This window comes from Oryzias latipes, chromosome 5 (genome assembly GCF_053564925.1).
Source record: "Oryzias latipes strain Hd-rR chromosome 5, Olatipes_Hd-rR_3.1".
Lineage (NCBI taxonomy): Eukaryota > Metazoa > Chordata > Actinopteri > Beloniformes > Adrianichthyidae > Oryzias > Oryzias latipes.
The window spans coordinates 2150824-2169548 of NC_136241.1; the positions used below are offsets into that span (position 1 = coordinate 2150824).

General features: G+C 43.4%; 1 protein-coding gene across 2 annotated transcripts; it reads left to right on the forward strand.

Annotated features, from left to right (window-relative positions):
• The first annotated feature begins 2032 nt into the window (after positions 1 to 2032).
• Positions 2033 to 17411, forward strand: rbbp5 (retinoblastoma binding protein 5). 2 transcript variants are annotated; one of them, XM_023954688.2, is made up of 14 exons: positions 2033 to 2380; positions 4319 to 4344; positions 4459 to 4631; positions 6380 to 6520; positions 6611 to 6773; positions 6935 to 7044; positions 9523 to 9642; positions 9738 to 9891; positions 10483 to 10554; positions 10722 to 10839; positions 11199 to 11268; positions 13515 to 13750; positions 15006 to 15239; positions 17123 to 17411. In XM_023954688.2, the coding sequence occupies exons 1-14, from the start codon at positions 2362 to 2364 to the stop codon at positions 17173 to 17175; spliced, it is 1689 nt and encodes a 562-aa protein (XP_023810456.1). In that variant the 5' UTR covers positions 2033 to 2361; the 3' UTR covers positions 17176 to 17411. The 2 variants fall into 2 exon arrangements, with proteins under 2 accessions (XP_023810456.1, XP_023810457.1); XM_023954689.2 differs by having other exon boundaries at positions 2194 to 2380; positions 15006 to 15083.
• Positions 17412 to 18725: the final 1314 nt, after the last annotated feature.

Consider the following 18725-nt stretch of genomic DNA (forward strand, 5'->3'; position numbering starts at 1 on the left):
ATTTGGGTAATCAAGGACAGGGATAGAAACATGTTGGCAGGTTAGATGATTCAGCAAAACACCTCAGCACTACAGGAAACTACCGGTAAAAAAAAAAAAGATTGAATAATTTTCCTGATGACAACAAACCTAAATAAAACTCCACAAAAATATCTTTCTGTGCATGCTACATCCATCCATCCCCTTTATAAGCCCACTTAAACTCTCAGATTCACAGGGTTTCTGGAACCTACGCAGCTACTGTGAAGTGAAGGTGGGGTTTATCCTGGATGGTTCTCCAGTCCTCCGCAGGGAAACACAAAGACAGACAGCTATACACACTCACAGTTACACCTAGAGACGGTTTAGAGTAGGGGTGTCAAACTCAAATTCACAGTGGGCCAAAATAAAGCAGTGAATCAAAATCACAGGCCAAACTCAATATTTATTGAAAAATTACCTGCAACTGATATGTAATGTTTAGCCTTTTCATATAGTGTCTTCTTATGTTATATTCTTTCGTTACAGCCAGCAGAACAGAAGACAAACAGGTCTGTCATTTATTTACGTGAACAGATAACCTGCCTCCTACCTGTCTTGAATGCTCCTGTTATCCATCTTTCATTTGGGAATTTTGTGGAGGGTGACTGGAGCATGGCTGTCAATGACTGTTAACAGAAAAAAGGAGCGCTTGCCAGTTTTGACAACATACTAGCAATGCATTAGTATTAGCGGTACAGTGTATACCACGGGCCAGCTCTAATTCACATTTGATATGATCTCGCAGGGCAATTATAATTACACTGCGAGCCAAATTTGGCCTGCGGGCCTGAGTTTGATACATCCGGCTTAGAGATAACCAAATAACCTATAAAGCATATTTTTGGACTGTGGGAAGAAGTCATAGAAAACCACCGCATGAATGAGGATAACATAGAAGCTCTGCATAGAAAGAGCCCAACCAGGATTTGAACCACAGCCTTCTCACTGTGAAGCAAGTGATGACCACTACACCACCATAACCACAACCCTAATCTATTAAAGTCAAAGATAATAAAGCATTCTAAAGATATTAATAAGGGGGAGCAGAACCATGAGAACAAAAAAGAGTCCATTGTCTTTATGAATGCATTTATACCCACATAAGTACATTAGCATACCTGGAACACAATGTGATATACCTGTATAAAAGACTTATGGAAATCTTTTGGAATGAGGCTGTCGTGTCTCAAAGAGAAAGTTGTAGACGTGGTTGACCCAATCCACCACATTGGAGGAAAGAAAGGAGAGAAGCCTCTGAGTCAGCTAGCATTTACCAAGGAGAGATCATCAGGACTCAGTCTAGAAAATGATGAAGGACTCAGCATTCCACAAAGGAGAAATCCTGCACTTTAACCGAGACTTTGTCAAAGACGACCAGCTGGCCAGAAAAGACATGTGGTCAAACAACAGCATTAGAGTAAAGTAGCTTTTACTGTCATTGTTGGTGTGGATATCGACCCCAGCTGTTCTTTTTGGAATAGTCTTCTAGAAAACGTTGTACATTCATTTAGGATCTGTTCATGTACCACAACATTTTGGACTGGTGTACTAAACTTGCTGGAAAAAAATATTCTTCATTATATTTGTTTTTGTTGCAGGCATAATACTATAGGATTTTCTTTTGAAGAAATGGAAAATAACGAGTTTTTTTCAATTTTTTCTTCTTCTAGCCAAATTCCATGATTGTAAATATACCTACATGATACTGTCTTTACTTCTTTTCATTTGTGAAAATAAAAATGTACAGTGAACCTCTCGAAAATTAAAAGAATTGAAGAACTATAAAAACTTGTGATTTATTTACAAAATGTAATCTTAATAACTGGAGATACATTGAACTTTCCCCCATTTTCATTGCTGAAATTGACTCAAATGTGCTTTAAGATTATAATGTATTCTCATCCACTGTATGTTTTTCCCCTTTGTTCATTTTCTTTGTGTTCTTCTGATGATGTGTATGGATATTAACTTTTGTTAATAAAGTTTGTTAAAAAGAAAGAAAGAAAGAAAGAAAGAAAGAAAGAAAGAAAGAAAGAAAGAAAGAAAGAAAGAAAGAAAGAAAGAAAGAAAGAAAGAAAGAAAGAAAGAAAGAAAGAAAGAAAGAAAGAAAGAAAGAAAGAAAGAAAGAAAGAAAGAAAGAAAGAAAGAAAGAAACACTTGTCCCCGTTCGTTGGTGCATTTTGTTAAGGCACATCTCGGGCCGCACCGCCGGGGTCCTTGCTGGAGGTTCGGCGCCACATCTTTTAGTTGGAGCAGATGTGAAGCAAAACTAGATAAATGCTGTGAAGTACTTGCTCTTCTCAAGTCATTACCGGATTGTAAACGCACAGATTTGCAACAATGAACCTGGAACTGCTCGGTAATTGACATTATTTGTTTCCATGTGTGTAGTTTGGTGATGCGTCCGCACGTAGCTTCGTTTGTTGTGATTAGCATAAAACAGCAGCCTAGCATGCTAACAGCAAAAACTGCAGTGGTGTTTCAATGAAAACGATATAAATATTTCTCCAAAATGAAATAAAACGTGTAACTTTGTTAGTTTGACTTTTTTCTAAGCTGAATTTTCTCATGTTTGCTGAATGTTTGAACTGAAGTAGGACAGCGAGAGTTGGCTCCTCGCGTTAGCTTTGGGACAACATGATGATGCTCGGATCATGCATTGTTTTTGTGTCCATCGCGTTCCAAACATATCAAGCTGAACGGCTTGTAGAGATTGGAGTCTTACTTTTGAAATCAAGTCACCGTTTATTGAAAACCAGCAAAGCTCAATGAATATAAGAAAAACAGACCACAAGTCAGTCAACCCACAACAAAAAAAAATCCTTGGAGTTAACAAGTTGCGTTTTACTTCCCAGAATATATGGATTTAAATTGTACTGTCATCTGTGGAATTGATGTCAAGAGGCAGAGAAATATTTGTATCTTTTCTATCCAGAGAAGTTTGTTCAGTTCTGTGTGTCTGGTGCAGCATAGATTCTTCTCCATGGCATGAAGGGTCAGATTTGGGTGAAAATGTGAGGCCAACCATTCAGCCTGCAACCTTTGAGGCTATATAACACTACATGCAAATGAGTTATTTAATGAAACTTGTTTCAATGGGATACTATTATTTTCTTCACATAGAACAGAGATAAATTTAAATGAATATTTACCAAAATTACTCTGAATTTCATATTTGAAGAGTAGAAAGAAATAAAGAAAAAGTCTGAGGGGGAAAATTGTCAACAAAAAAACTGGGTTTGTATGAAATGTTAAATATTTACTATTAAATGCTCACTGTAAACTTATACTTTTAAATCATGTGAACAGGACAATAACACACATAATGATCTTATTCCGAAGAAAAAATCACGAATACGAATGAATCTCGTCTTTACGTTTGGCCTTTAAGGCTCTGAAGGTCAGGTTGTTGCTGCATCAAGTTTACAAAGGCTAATAACAGAATGTAGCCATTCATTAGGGCTGCACGATATGAGGAAAACTCGCGATATGCGATATTGGTGATTAATATTGCGATAACGATATAAATTGCGGTATATAAACAAATAGCCAAAAAAAACAAAAACATCATTTCCATTTCACTGCAACAGTTTAAAAATTATTCTCCAAATGACCCTTGTCGACGTGGGAGGCAAACATCAAACATAAAAGGGCTCATCTGATTGATCAACAACGTAAACGGGTCCTTCTGATTGGTTAAATGCATAAAGGGATTTATTTCATTTGTTCAATATTTCAAGCTGCCGTTACTTTGTTTTAGCACATTTAAGGTAATCATTTATTGCGATTTTTGCCGTCTTTTGCGGTATGCATATTGCACAGCTTGATTTCGCGATGATGATAAATTTGCGGTATATTGTGCAGGCCTACCATTCATGATCAAGAAATCGTAGTTCTGACAAACTGCTGGGGTCGCATATTTTATATGTTTTGACAGGAGCCTGTGGGCTGGTGGAAATTTGGACACCTTTGCCTCACGGGCCAGACTTTGGACATGCCTGCTGTAGATGGAGCTTATCTGCTGATCTCAGCAGGGTGATGAGACTTCTCTGTCAGACTGAACTGAACCTACACATCGGCTGAAACAAACTTTGTTTTCCCGTCTTTTACATTAGTTTGCATTTAAGAATTTAGTAGCTGATGCTTCAAACTCTTAAATTGACCAGTAGCTCAAATACTGTCTCAGTATTGGGTTTGAGTATGAAGAAATGTCTGCTAGGTTTTTGAAATGCCAGGTCAATGTGTTCTGTCACTCTGCTTCAGTATAGAATTGATCTTTTTGTTGTCTGTCTTTTAGAGTCATTTGGGCAAAACTACCCAGAGGTGAGACACCAGCTTTGAATCATAAAGATCTCATGATAAATAGACTGCTGTGCTCTGAAAATCCCCCAAAAACACCCTTCATGTGATTTGCAAAATAAATGTGATTGTTTGTAGGAGGCGGATGGCACTCTGGACTGTATCAGCATGGCGCTCACGTGCACCTTCAACCGCTGGGGAACCCTGCTGGCTGTTGGCTGCAACGATGGCCGCATTGTCATCTGGGACTTCCTCACAAGAGGAATTGCCAAAATTATCAGTGCACACATCCATCCTGTCTGCTCTTTGTGGTAAGGTGCCTCTCCTGAAACAACTGCCTCATCAAGCCTTTGTACACAAATCTCCAGTGGTTGCTGTCATTATATTTATCAGTATTTAAAATGCAAAAATGGTGCATATATATCTATATATATAGTAAGTGAGCGGCTAGTGTTTCTTTATTTCATTTTAAAACTACTTTTGTACCTTTTCTTTCCTTGGAAATGTCAGTATATTTTAAGAAGTCTTTCCTCATCTTTCTGGTGAGATCATGAGAAGGGTGGGGATGGACCTGCTTATCTGGTTTTTCTTGATAATTAAAAGTGGCAAAGTTATTTCAGAGTATTTGTACTTTATTACTGTGTTTTCTTTTTAGTTTTGACAACTTTTACTTTGCTATTTTTGGGAACATTTGTGTAATTTTACTTTGACAAGATTTCTGTTCAGCATTTTTGTAACTATAGGCAAACATTGATCCATTTTTAAAGATGCATCTGGAATGCTTTTGCAGTGACGTCATAAAAGTTGTAAAAGGATATGCATAGCCAAAGACAAAAGAAAGCAAAGCTGCAGCGGTGGCACCGTCTCATCTCTACCAACTGCTGTCCTGCGTTTTCCACTGAACCGAAGTGGAAGTTATCTCTGGAGGGGTGTCATTTCTTTATCCTCCCTGTTAGACATTTATGTATCTTAGCTTTCAGTGATGCTTTGCTAAAATGTATTTTCCACCAGGCCAGTGACTGTTTACTAGGGTGTAACTGTATAGGTAGTTGTATTGAACCGTTTCGGTTCAGTTCACTTTTGTACCATTTTGGTCCTTTTTTCTTCTTCCCCCAAATGTATCAACTTTCCACCGAGACGGGGGTGATGGTGAGCATGTCAACGTATGGCTAATGCAGACACAAGGCCAGAGCTTGAGGACCCCCCCCCCAATCTCCTCACGCTCTCCTGTGTGGGGGGAACACTTCAGCTTTGTTGTCAGCATCCATGAAGTAGGATAAGTCAAATGCTGTGTGTTGACATTGTTACACAAAGATAGTGTGTGCCACAGTAAGACATCTAATCTGTTAACCAACTTAAAACAGCATCACCGACTGGAACAATCGAGTCTACAAGAAAAAAGTCAGGCCAGTGTTAAGTATCCAAAGTTTTTGGCTCCTGGCAGCTAATAATTGTATTTTATTTAGCAGATCGCCTACATAGGTCAATTTTAGTTATTGTTAAATAAAACAAATAAATGCAATTTATAAGTAATTTTTTGTATCGAAAAAATACAGAAAATGGACCAAACTGAGCCTCTATGAAATACTGAATCGAACTGAGATTTTAGTGTACTGTTAGACCCCTACTATTTACACATATTTGGAAACGTCTTTTAGGAATGTATAAAAAATGAATGAATGTTCAGGGATGTTCAAACAAAGTAACACTAAACATTTGGCTTCAGCTTTAGAAGGAGGAGGAGGCTTCTTTCATGTACGTGTATAAAGGTGTTTAGAAAAAACCCACTACAGAATTAAATGGATGATCTGTATGATCTGTTCTTTATGAGATTCTGATGGCTGCATGAATCAGTCCTTCCCATCCCTGGCCTTGGGGGGACTCTGGCGTGGATCTTCTCCATGTTTCCCTTCATAAGTACAAATTGTTCAGGGCGTCATCAAGCTCTGCAGAAGCCCGATGATGGCAGCCATCAGAGGCAGGCGTGTTCGAGCAGGGCGGACCGTGGTTGGAAGGCACTGAGTAATCTGAAAGAGGGCTTTTTGTGTTTTTGAACAAGTTGGAGTCGGGACGGACACAAACTAGTGAGCGCCTCCACGGACAACATTGTGTCACAGTGGGACGTTTTGACAGGAGACTGTGACCAGAGGTTTCGTTTTCCTTCACCCATCCTGAAACTGCAGTGCCACCCCAGAGACATGTAGGTCTTCCCCAGCAACAGAGGCAGCTTTTTGTCTGCAGTCGCATCTTTTCCAGACTTTTACCGTTTGAATCTGTGGTCGTGTTTCAGGGACAAAGTGCTGGTGTGTCCAATGAAGTCGGCACCAGTCCTGCTGACGCTGTCTGACTCCAAACACGTCGTCCTGCCTGTGGACGATGACTCAGACCTGAATGTGGTGGCAGCTTTTGACAGACGAGGAGAGTACATTTACACTGGCAATGCTAAAGGAAAGGTAAAAACTGTTGTTTTCTGTCGTTGGACACGAAAACACTTTTCTTTTACTGTTGCAGAAAAGTTCTAGAGTATCAACAGGAATCTAATGAGGAACGGCTTCCATGTTTTAATGAGTCTGTTGTAAAAAGGTTGTTACACGTGTTTCTTCTTGTGTTGCAGATTCTGGTGCTAAGCACAGACACACAGGAGCTGGTGGCTTCATTCAGAGTGACAACAGGGACCAGCAACACAACCGCCATCAAATCCATTGAGTTTGCCCGGAAGGGCAGGTGGGAAATGTCTCCTTGATTTAAGACGGAAATGTGGAGGAAACCAACTTAACTCAGACTTAACTTGCTTAAAATGTTCAGTTCAAAAATAAAACACTGTTTTATAGGATTAACCCTCTGGATTACTTTTACATTGGATCTAAAAGTGCCTTCAGAAAATCCCAAATGCAGCTTACAGTGGAGGAAATAAATGTTTGATCCTTTGCTCATTTTGTAGGTTTGAGCACCTAAAATGAAACTGACAGTCTTTAATCCTAATGGTCGGTTCATTTGAACAGTGAGAGATAAAAAAAATCAAGAAACAATCAAGAATTTATGAACATGGTGGGACGGCCGTGGTGCAAGGGTGGGGCGGTGATCTCTGATTGGAAGATTGCAGATTCGATTGCGCCTTGCATGTGTTTTAAGTGTCCTTGGGTGAGACACTGAACCCCCACTTTGCCTCTGGCAGAAGGTTGGCGCCGGTGTTTGGCAGCTAATAGTGACTGTAAAGCGCTTTGGGCCTTTAGGGAGGTAGAAAAGCGCTGTACTAGAGCTGTGGCGGTGTGGGATTTTTGGTCACCGCGGTGACCACGGTTAACCGGCCCCCACACACACCCAATCTCCGTCGCCGAACACAAAATCCCCCGGCGGCCGCAATCGCAAATGAATACAATGAATAATTACAACGCAGTATTGTTTGTTAACAAAAAACAGTAACAACTAACTACTAAAAATCTTAACTAATGAAGTGACTATATAGGGGTTGTAGAACGAGGATGTGTGTCAGCGCGCTGTGTGTGTAGGAGGAAGGAGCGCGTGCAGCACGAGAGTGAGCACAAATGTGTTGGGGGTGTGCGTTCATGTTTGGTGTTATGGAGTGAGGGAGAACAGTAATAAAAGGTTTCCCCCAGAAAAACGGGATTTTTGATTACCGCTGTGATGAAAAGGGGGTAAGGTGGCTGGGCGCTCCCTTAGAAATAGGAGGAGTAGCTCTGAGCAGAGCTGCTGCCCTTCCACATTAAGGAGAGCCAATTGAGGTGGCTCTGGCATCTGGTCCAGATGCCTCCTGGAGGCCCGTCTCTGTTCAGGGCATGTCTCACCGTCTTGGGGGACCCAAGTCCCAGGACACACCAGAGAGACTACGTCTGTCGACTGGCCTGGGACTGCCTTGGGGTCCCCCCAGAAGAGCTTCAGGAAGTGGGTGGGGAGAAGGAAGTCTGGGCATCGCTGCTTAGAATGTGCTCCCATGATCCAGCACAAGAAAATTGATTGATGGGGAAAATAAGTATTTGAACTCTTCTGTCATCTGTTTCTTATAGTTGATGAGCATGTTTCTGCACAGATCAGGAGGGATTTTGGTCCTCTCTTCTTTACAAATGTCTAAATCATTCAGCTTTGGTGGCTGTGACATATGTATTCTATAGGATTGAGGTCCACAGACTGGCTGGACCTGTCAATGATCTTGATCTGCTTCTTCTTCAGTCATACCTTGGTTGTCTTGGCTGTATGTTTTGGGTTGTCATCCTGTTGGAAGACCCATCCATCCCCCATTTGGAACCGCCTGACTTGACTTAGCATAATGTTTAGACCTCCATGCTTGACGATGGGGATGGTGTTCTTGGGGTCATAGGCAGCTTTTCTCTTGCTCCATCATAACGGGTTGAGTTGATGGAAAAGAGCTCCATGTTGGTCTGGTCTGACCACAGCTCCTTCTCCCAGTCACTCTCCAGATCATGAATTTATTCATTGACAAACGTCAGGTGGGCCTGCACATGTGACTCCTTAAGCAGCTCTGCAAGATGTTAAACCATTGCAGTGTGAAGTCTTCCCGGTGGTTTTCTTGGTGCTGTGGTTCCAGCTGCTTTGAGATCATCAATCAAGTCCTCCCATGTTGTTATAGGCAGATTTCTCGCTTTCCTCATGATCATGGAAGCCTCACCCGGTCAGATCTGGTTTGGAGCCCCAGACCTAAAGGTGGATTGATGGTGATGTTGCAGCAACAGTTGTCACCTTAACCCCCAGCTTCTTGCTTATGGGTTTGTAGTCCATTCCGGTCTTGTGCAGGTCCACAACCTTCTCCCTTAAATCCACAGAAAGCTCTTTATTCTTTCCCGTGTTGGAGAGTTTGGAGTCTGATGGACTGATCCTGTGGACAGGTGTCTTTTCTGCAGGTGATCAGTTCAAACAGGTGTCTTCAACTCAGGTGACAGATTGATTAAGGGAGTCTAACTGGTCTATGAGAAGCAGAACTCCTGATGGTTTCTAGGGGATCAAACACTTGGTTTCCTTCAATGAAATGTAGATACATTTTTATAAATTTCTTTAATTGCTTAATTTTCTTTGGGATTTTTATCATGGACCTATTGTTAGGATGACAGACTGTCAGTTTCTTTTCAGGGGGGCAAACGTGCAGAATCAGCAAGTGATCAAACATGTATTTCCTCCACTTAATGTGTCCTTCATACTAAGGTTTGTCCCCCATGTTTTTCAATGCAGTTGCTTCCTCATAAACACAGCAGATCGGATCATTCGAGTGTATGATGGCAGAGAAATCCTGACCTGTGGAAGGGATGGTGAGCCAGAACCCATGCAGAAACTGCAGGACCTGGTAAACAGGTGTGTGAACTCCAACACGGTCACATTCCCAGAGGAGGTTGTTTCTGCTTTGGGGGCATATGTCCATCCCGTGTTCACTGGTGTTCCGCCCCCAGGACTCCATGGAAGCGCTGCTGTTTCTCTGGAGATGGGGAGTACATTGTGGCTGGTTCAGCCAGGCAGCACGCTCTCTACATTTGGGAGAAGAGCATCGGCAATCTGGTGAAGATTCTGCATGGAACCAGAGGAGAGCTGTTGTTGGACGTCGCTGTAAGGAGCTTTTAGCAGATTGTATCACTCCGTAGCTTTTTATGCTGCGTTCACACCAAACATGTGAGTCCCATTGGAGAACGCGCTGAACGAATGCGGTTTTAGCACACGGTGTTTACGCTGGAGTGTCGTTATCCGATACTCACAGCTGGAACGCCCTGTGAGAGATATCAAAGTGGTGCAAATCTGGTGAATTTTTCTGCAGCTGTAAAAACGTAAAACGCCATCATTTATTTTTGCTCCATGATCAATTTTTAAACAGTTGACATTTCCGTGTAAAGGACGCCATCCATACGTCACTACCAAATCTGAGCCCCTGATTGGTCAAAGTTCCACCTATTTTAACTTTTAGTTGTCCTTCACTGTCCATCTGTTTTTTGAGTAGCGACAATGGATTTCAGCACAGAAGCCTGAAACGCGCATACACACGTGTTTGCATGGACTTCTGATTGAAAGTGGTGGCTTGAGCGTACGATTGCTTAGGGCGGTGTGAACGCAGCATTAGGCTAAGAGGAAGATGGTCCCAGAGGAAACCAGCTCCATGCTGTGCTTTTGAAACAGACCCTCTTTTCTCATCTCACCTCTTTTTAGTGGCATCCGGTCCGACCGATTATCGCCTCCATCTCCAGTGGAGTCGTGTCCATCTGGGCACAGAACCAAGTGGTACGTGTCCCGAGAAGATGGATATGCATGAGTGAAATACTGGAGAACTTTGCTGTTAGAATCACCTTTACTCTGTTTTAAATGTACAAACTGGAGGATGGGTGAACTTCCAGCTTCTGATCCTGCAGGGTTATGGGTTATTCATGGGTTATTCTTTGTTTTTTCAGGAAAACTGGAGCGCCTTCGCCCCAGACTTTAAAGAGCTGGATGAGAATGTGGAGTACGAAGAGCGGGAATCCGAGTTTGATATTGAAGATGAAGACAAAAGTGAACCGGAGCAGACGGGTTAGGAAACAATTCTATGTTGTAGTTCACGAAAAGTCACTTCACTTTATTTACATGGATTATTTCTAGAACTACAAATTATTGTAAAATAAAAAAAGTTACATTTTTAAACTCTTTTTTTTCCCCCCCAGTTATATAGAGTATGTGTAAACATAGTCATCATTGAGGGAAGCTGGCTACAGAAACATCTTCATACAAACAAGACTCACAGAAAAGTCAACTATAAGAAATGAATCTCCAGTGCTGGACAGCTCTTTTTCTATACTCGTCTGTTCAATGCCTGTTTTCCACTGTCAGTTAAAGCTCTCATATCCAGAACTCATAACAGTCTCTTGGTGTGGGACACGTTTGCCTTGCAGGTGCAGACGCAGCAGAGGATGAAGAGGTGGATGTGACCACTGTGGATCCCATTGTTGCATTTTGTAGCAGGTAAAAAGACCAAGAACACCAAGCAAACCTGTGAATTGACGTACTTTCAATACCCCTTTCCTCTGGTTTAGATGATTACCAACACAATTGATATTGGTGATCTTATACCATCTAAGGCAAACAGTGTTATTAGTTTCTAACAGTGGGGAAATCGGAACCGTCGGAACCGGCTCATAAGCCACTCGTCCTCGTTTGCCAGCAAGTCTCCTTGCTGTCTAAAGATGCGTTCACTCTGAATTCTTCCATTTGCCACATCTTCTAAGAGTGCAAGATCAGCCATTGTGCGTCATTACGCATTGTGATGGGGCATTTTATTTCCCTCCATTTAATTACATCTGACAAGCAACAGATGTCGGGAATAATCGACGTGGAAATGGGAAATTGTTCAGCGCAAATGTAATTTCTTGTTGCTTTCTGAATGGTTGAGACATACGCCATACATTGTTTTATCAAAAATAAAACAAACTAAAGGCATATGCATGAATACCATAATTCTGTAGCTAATGAAGAAATGTTTTACTATGAAAACAACTTTCCCTAGTGGACAATTAATGCATCTCTCTCTATCTATCCATCTGTCTGTCTAATTGCACCTCTATCTGCTCCGCCAGACGGACACATTGACGAGAATATCAGTTTTGTACATTATTTCGTTCTGTTAACTATATTATTTATGAGGATGAATTGCACAACATGCCAATATTGCAGAATATATTTCACTTTTCTTTCTGCAAATAAGTGTTCATTTAAATTTCTGTTGTAATTTTCGTTTGATTTTTTTTGTTTGTTTCACTGCTGATGGATCAAACGGGTGTTGGTGTAGCTGTTAATTGTCAGACTTGCTTTGTGAAGTCTTCATGTTATTTCTGAGAGGCAGTATTGTCATTTTCACTTTCACGTGTTTCTTCCATCTGCCGACGGTGTCGCCGTTTCTCATTTCACCCGTTTTTGTGCGCACGCCTGGGTCAGAGCTTGCGTGAAGGACCGCACATTTTCCTGTCAAGTTTGCTTTTTATAAATCTCAACTATTGCGTAGAGAGCGGCGTACGCCTTCTTTTGTGCGTACGCAACATTTATAAATGAGGCCCCAGGACATGAATGAGAGCTGGAAGACGGTGAAGAGATGTTTTATAGACCTGACAGAGGAGTGAAGGTGGAGGAGGGACTGCTGTGGTGATGGACAGACTGACGAGGTTAGACAGGAATGAAGTTAGACAGGAATCTCTGTGGATCATGTTTGCAGATGACACTGTGATCTGCAGTGAGAGCAGGTGGAGGAACATCAGGAGTGATGGTCAGCTGCAGCAAGACAGAGTATCTGTGTGTAAAGGAGAGGAACTGCAAGCGGGTTAGAACAGGTGGAGGAAGGTTTCAGGTGTGATGTGTGACTAAAGATCGTCATCAAGAATAAAAGGAGAGGTGTAGGCGTCTGTGCTGAGAGCAGCCATGTTGTTGGTTAGAGACTCTGATGCAGAGGTGGAGGTAGCAGAGATGAAGATGATGAAGTTCCCTTTGGGAGAGACCAGGATGGATCAGGAATGAATCCATCAGAGAAACAGATCATGGTAGAGGTTCTGGAGATAAATGCAGAGAAGCAGGTGGAAATGTTGCGAGGAGGAACAGTGATGATGTTGGTAAAAGGATGCTGAGAAAGACGCAGAGAAGAGGAGCAAAGAGGAGGTTCATGGATGTAGAGAAAGACGACATGAGGAAGGTTGGTGTGAGTGAGGATGCAGAGGAGAGAGTTAGATGGAGGCAGATGATTTGAGGTGGTGCCCCTTAAAGAAAACGGCAGAAGCTGGTTTACGTGCTGACAAATGTAAACCAACCTCTTGGAGTAAAAATGATGTCAGCTTTTCCATCAGACTTGTGAAAAATTCTTAGAATAAATCTTCTAAAATGATAAAGCAGTGATGGTGGATTGTTTTTAGACACTAAGACAGGAACAGCTGCCAGTTTGGTCAGAAGTCCCGCCCCTTTTTCATGTGTGCTTCAGAAAGTAACAATGATGTTGATCCACACATTAGGCTCAATCCAGTGTGAAACTGTATGGCAGGAGAAAAGACTGATGAACACATTGAAACTGCTTTGTTTTTGTCTGAATATTCAAACGGATGATTGAGGAGGCGTCAGCTTCCTGTGATGTAATGACCTGACCAAATGACCTGTGAAAGGCTACTGCTGGAGGTGGTGTACACATGTCTCCATGCTCACTAAATGCCTCTAAACCATGTTTGTTCCTGCAGTGATGAAGAGATGGAGGACTGCAAGGCCCTGCTGTATCTGCCCATTGCCCCTGAGGTGGAGGATCCAGAGGAAAACCCTTTTGGTCCCCCCCCAGATGCTTCGGTCCAGGCGGCAACTCCGGAGGATCCTTTGGCTGGCAGCGACAAGAAGCAACGGCAACTTTCCTCAGAGGGAGGTCCCACCAAAAAGAAGGCTCGCACTACTGTGATTGAACTGCAGGGGGTGCCGAGTGATGGTGAGAGACTATTACACCCCCCCCCACACACACACACACTCACACAGTTTGCAGCTTTCCACTCTTTGGCTACGTTCACACTGCAGGCTGAAACGACCCAATTCCGAATTTTTTGCCCCTAAGCGGCCCAATTCCGATCTTTTCCTGACAGTCTGAATGACACAGATCCGATCTTTTCAATTGCGACCGCCGTCTGACCGGCCAGGCGACTTGATTCCGAACCGTACGTCATCGACACGCAACAAACGTCATCATTTTGCGTTGAAGTAGGCGGGAACGAGAACGTAAACATCAACCATGGTGGACGATGCTGCAGAGACCAGACAGTGGAAGGGAAGCGAGATCCCCGATTGGATTAATATTTGCATTTGGGCTGATCGCTCTTTTAAGGCCAAACTCCAGGGCTCTGATCGCAACTGGGCGGTTTTTGAAAAAATTTCCAGCTAAATGGCAGAGCGTGGTGTTGAACCTTTCCCGCGGTGACTTTTTTTTCTTTCTCCCCTTTCCGACCGTGCTCAGAAGCGCGGGGGACCCGAAGCGATCCTCCTCCTCCCTGTTCTGATCCTTAGATTCTCCAGAACGGGTTAATAAAGAGTCCATAGCATTTATTTTGGGGAAAACCTTCTTTTATTACCGTCCTCCGTAACACACAACATGAATGCGCGCACACACTGCCCCCCCCACCCCTATTCTCTATCGCGGCACGCGCTTGCACACACGGGGGGGCGCGGCCCCAACACATACACATTCCTATTCCACAACAGTGGTTACAGACGATCCCGACTCCATTGCCTTCTTAAAATGAGAAGATTGTAATTGTGCTGCTCCTTCGTGAAAATAAATTTAATATTACAAAAAGAGCTCCGCTTTTGACAACACTGTTGTTGACATCCATTGTTAACGTTTGCTCCGCAAACAACAAGTGACGTCGTTCACCGTTGAGTATTCTTCTGGCTTCTGCGCATGCGGGTCTCGTTTGGGTCGTGTCACGGTCACACTGGAGATCACAAAAGTTCGGATTTACTTGGAAATGTGAACGGTCTAGCAAACAAATCAGATTTTTTCAAAAAATCCGAATTGAGCATTAAGCCCTGCAGTGTGAACGTAGCCTTTGATAATAGAACAAAATGAATCTCCTTCACCATTATTGGCTTGTTTTCTGTCTGTTTGAGTCAGCGGTTGGGGCTTGATTCCAAATGATATTGTGTTGCTCCCCTCTGTGGCTTTTTACCTCATTTTACCCCCTTTTCTTCAGAGGTGCACCCCCTGCTGGGAGTGAAGGGGGATGGCAAGTCAAAGAAGAAGACAGCCGGTCGGCCCAAAGGCTCCAAAGGTAAAGACAAAGACTTCCCCTTCAGGCCCAAGCCCTACAAGGGTGAACGGCCCTCCTTTCCTGTGGGGGCCGAAGCCCTGGGCACCTCTGCCCCAGGAGGAGGATTGGGTGGAGGAGGAGGGATGAAGTGCAGGGCAGAGGGGGGACTAGCCACAGGTAAGCATGCCCCCACTCCTGCTGCTGAGTGTGGAGGCTCTGCTGCCATGCTGCCCTGCTAGTCTGGCTGACTCTTCAGCAGTCTGCTCCAAGCATCTCACCCCTGTGCTGCCCCCCCCCCCCCCCCCCCCCCCCCCACACCTTCCAGCTCCCTGGGGGAGCACCGAAGCCACAGTCTGGAGGTCACCGAACATCTTCCTCCACCACGTCTGGAGTCAGTCACAGATGGGGACAGAGGTTCTGCAGCTATGTTTAACACGGACTGTCCTCACACATGCGGACAAAGAGGTCTGCTGTAGCTGTCACCATGGCAACCTGGGAACTGTGCAAACCCAAAGGTTACAGTCCTCCTCTGTCCTGTCCATTATTCTCATGATGGGGAATGTAGATTCTTATTCACCCATGTGACCTCTCATCCAAGGAGCTTCATCAGTTTCATGAAGCTGCGTGCATGTGTGTGTGTGTGTGTGTGCATGTGTGTGCGCTCAAGCAAAGACCCTGCTTAGATCTGTGAAGTCTTTTAACCAAAGCTGGATGTGAGTGCACATAAAACAAACCTGCAACAAAGATGCTGCTGGTTATCCTAAATCCCCAATTTAGCCTCTGATTCTTTGAAAGTTCTGAAGCTTAATCTTTTTTTTTATCCCAAAATTCAGAACAAGCTTTAATTTTTTCAAACTTTGAAACCTCCCAGAAGCTTCAGGACACAGAAACAAGGTCCAGGGCACCTGTGGGAACATTCAATCACTTTAATCAAGTGAATGAAAATTCTGCAGAAAAAGATGTGCTCGTTTGTGCACATGTTCATAAAAACCTAAAAACACAGTATGCATACGTACACAGTCATCTGTTTCCTCACTGACTGACCAAAGCTGCTGTTTCCACATTTTTTCCTCATTAACATGCACCTTCTGGGGATAAATAAGGGCGGGGGCACAGGTGCATTCACACCCCACCCACTTCAGGTTGAAGTCTACAAAGAGACGTCTGCATGAAAACAAGCTTGCAGAAATGTGAACGGCATGGGTTCAACATGTTCTGACCCCCACAGGGTTTGTCTTTGAGGTCCCAGTCCACATTTCACTGACTCCCGTTGGAAGATGTTATCCCCTCAGACTGTGACTTTTCCTCCTCAGACTTGTTGTTGTGGCATGAATGTGGGCTCTGGTGTGCCTTCATGACGGTGGATTCGGTGCAGCTCAGTTTCCTGCAGAGTAGCTGATCTGTTCACATCTGCTTGCTGCTTGACCCTTGACCCTCCTGGCCCTGCCTCACTGCTTGGGCTCCTCACCTGTCTGCAGCTGTGCTGCTGCCGCTGCCTCCTCTCTTCTATCTTACTGTGTGTTTGTGACAGAGACGATGCTCCACCATCACAACTTCCCTCACAGAGATGGAGCCTTGGGACTCGGATTTGGTTTATATGCAGTAATTTGACTTTGTGAACAACTTTCATGTCCTGGACATCAAATTCAGAAAGAGTCTGCTTGGTTCTTTGGGTTTTCTGCTTCTAAACAAATCACAAAAGAAAACAGTTTTTCTTCATGTTTGAACAAACTTTAAAACATCTAAAACGGTTTCTTCTTGGAAGCTTAGGCTCGCGCTGCAGTTCCAGTTGAGCTGATGGTCCATCAAGAGGAGCATTTTTTTGTTTTTCAGATATTGTTTTGTGGCAGAAAAACAGAAGACAGAACCATATTATATGTTCTCAGATGTTTTGCTCGTTTTTAGTACGTGACTGCAGAGAATGAAGAGGTGGCAGGCTAACATTGAAAGGTTGTGTCCTAAAGTGGTCAGAACTCCTTTCCCCTAAGGCATTGCTCACAGATGGTCGAGGGTTCCTGATGGTTCTTCTCCCGTTTTATGAGCTTTTTCTCCTCCTGCAGGGACTCTGGTATCTCAGCCGTACAAACAGCATGACGTTGGGGGGATGGACTGACCCTCCTGGGACCTGAACTTGCTCTGGAGCTCAGAAGGACTCTTGTTGGCTATAGACTGTGGAGGAGCAGCATCACATGGAACCTTCTTCGTTCAGTGACACAAACCAGGAGTCATGGAAGTGGAGGTCCCACTTTTACTCCCCTGTGTGGGGACTTGTGTGTGTGTGTGTGTGTGTGTGCGTGCGCGCGTGCGTGTGTGTATTGTTTTATACGTATTAAAACATTGTGATTTGTACATTTGAAGGTGTTGAGTTTTTGTGTCAACCATAGAACTCCTGTTTCTCTTGTTGCTGACAGCTGAAATAATCAATGGATTCATGTATTTGGGAGTCCAAACCTGTGCTTCACTCGGTTTGTGAAGATTGTGTTTCTCTGGTGTCTGTGCAAATACGCTCCACCCATCTGCATGATGACACAGGGTTTCATACAGGTGCTTCTCCTCAGGTTAGTGTGGTCCTTTTCCTGCCACATCCACCTGTGCTTCTGTCCCATGATCCTCTGATCTATGTGGTTCCACTCAGATGTGGGATTTCAATGCTAAAGCTGAAGGATTTGATCCTGCAAGATAAAATATGGCCTCAAAGTTCTGCATAGTAAGGTTGGGGCTTACAGGAAGAGTCTCACCTTCACGCTCAATCCATGTTCACAAGACAAAAAGAAACTTTCAGGAACTTCCTGTCTTTAAATTGGACAGTTTTGGTTTTACAGTTGGATTTCCAAATCACAAAGTTTTCAACTTCTATAAAAGGACCATGAATATTGAAATCATGCTCCACTTTTTGCCTTTTAGTTGCAGATTTCATCCCCTAATTTCTATATGTTCTAGTTAAACGTTTAGCTCAGGGGTCGGGAACCTATGGCTCGCGAGCCATATATGGCTCTTTTGATGGTCACATGTGGCTCGCAGACAAATCTTTAATTATAGTTTTTTTTTTTTTTCATTAGACCAGTCCTTCTCGGGCGCGATGCGATGCAAGAGGCGCGCAGTAGTAGCGGTGCTTGGAGAGAGAAATCTGCGCCAGCGCTATCAGTTACTATTATCTATTATTTCACAGAGTTTGTACCAGCTGGAAACCTGTGAATTGACGCGCCTAAAACTGCGCGCTCCCGTCTCTGAGAAAGAGCGCGCAGATGCGGGGACGGGATGTGTGAGGGAGAAAGCAGAGGGTGGGGCTGAGGTGTTGTGGGGACAGGCAGCAGGTGAATCGCGCAGGGATTGTAAAAACGTAAAACCCGCTTCCCGTCACTCACTGCAGCGTGTGAGTGTGTGTTTGGCTCCGCGTCTGCATGTGATAAGAATGTCTCACATCTACAGAACATTCAGACCTACGATCACGTTTAAAGTCTCAACGCCTGAACGAAGCAGAAACTCACCACGTATCAACCAGACTAGACCATCAGCAGAACTACCACGAGAAATACTCATCATTTATTAGCAACAGCATAACAATGTTATTAAAAAGAATCCACAGACTTATTGTACTTTAAAAATGTTGAAATTAAATCAAATGCACACATTCATTTGTGTATTTAGTTTTAAACAAATTGT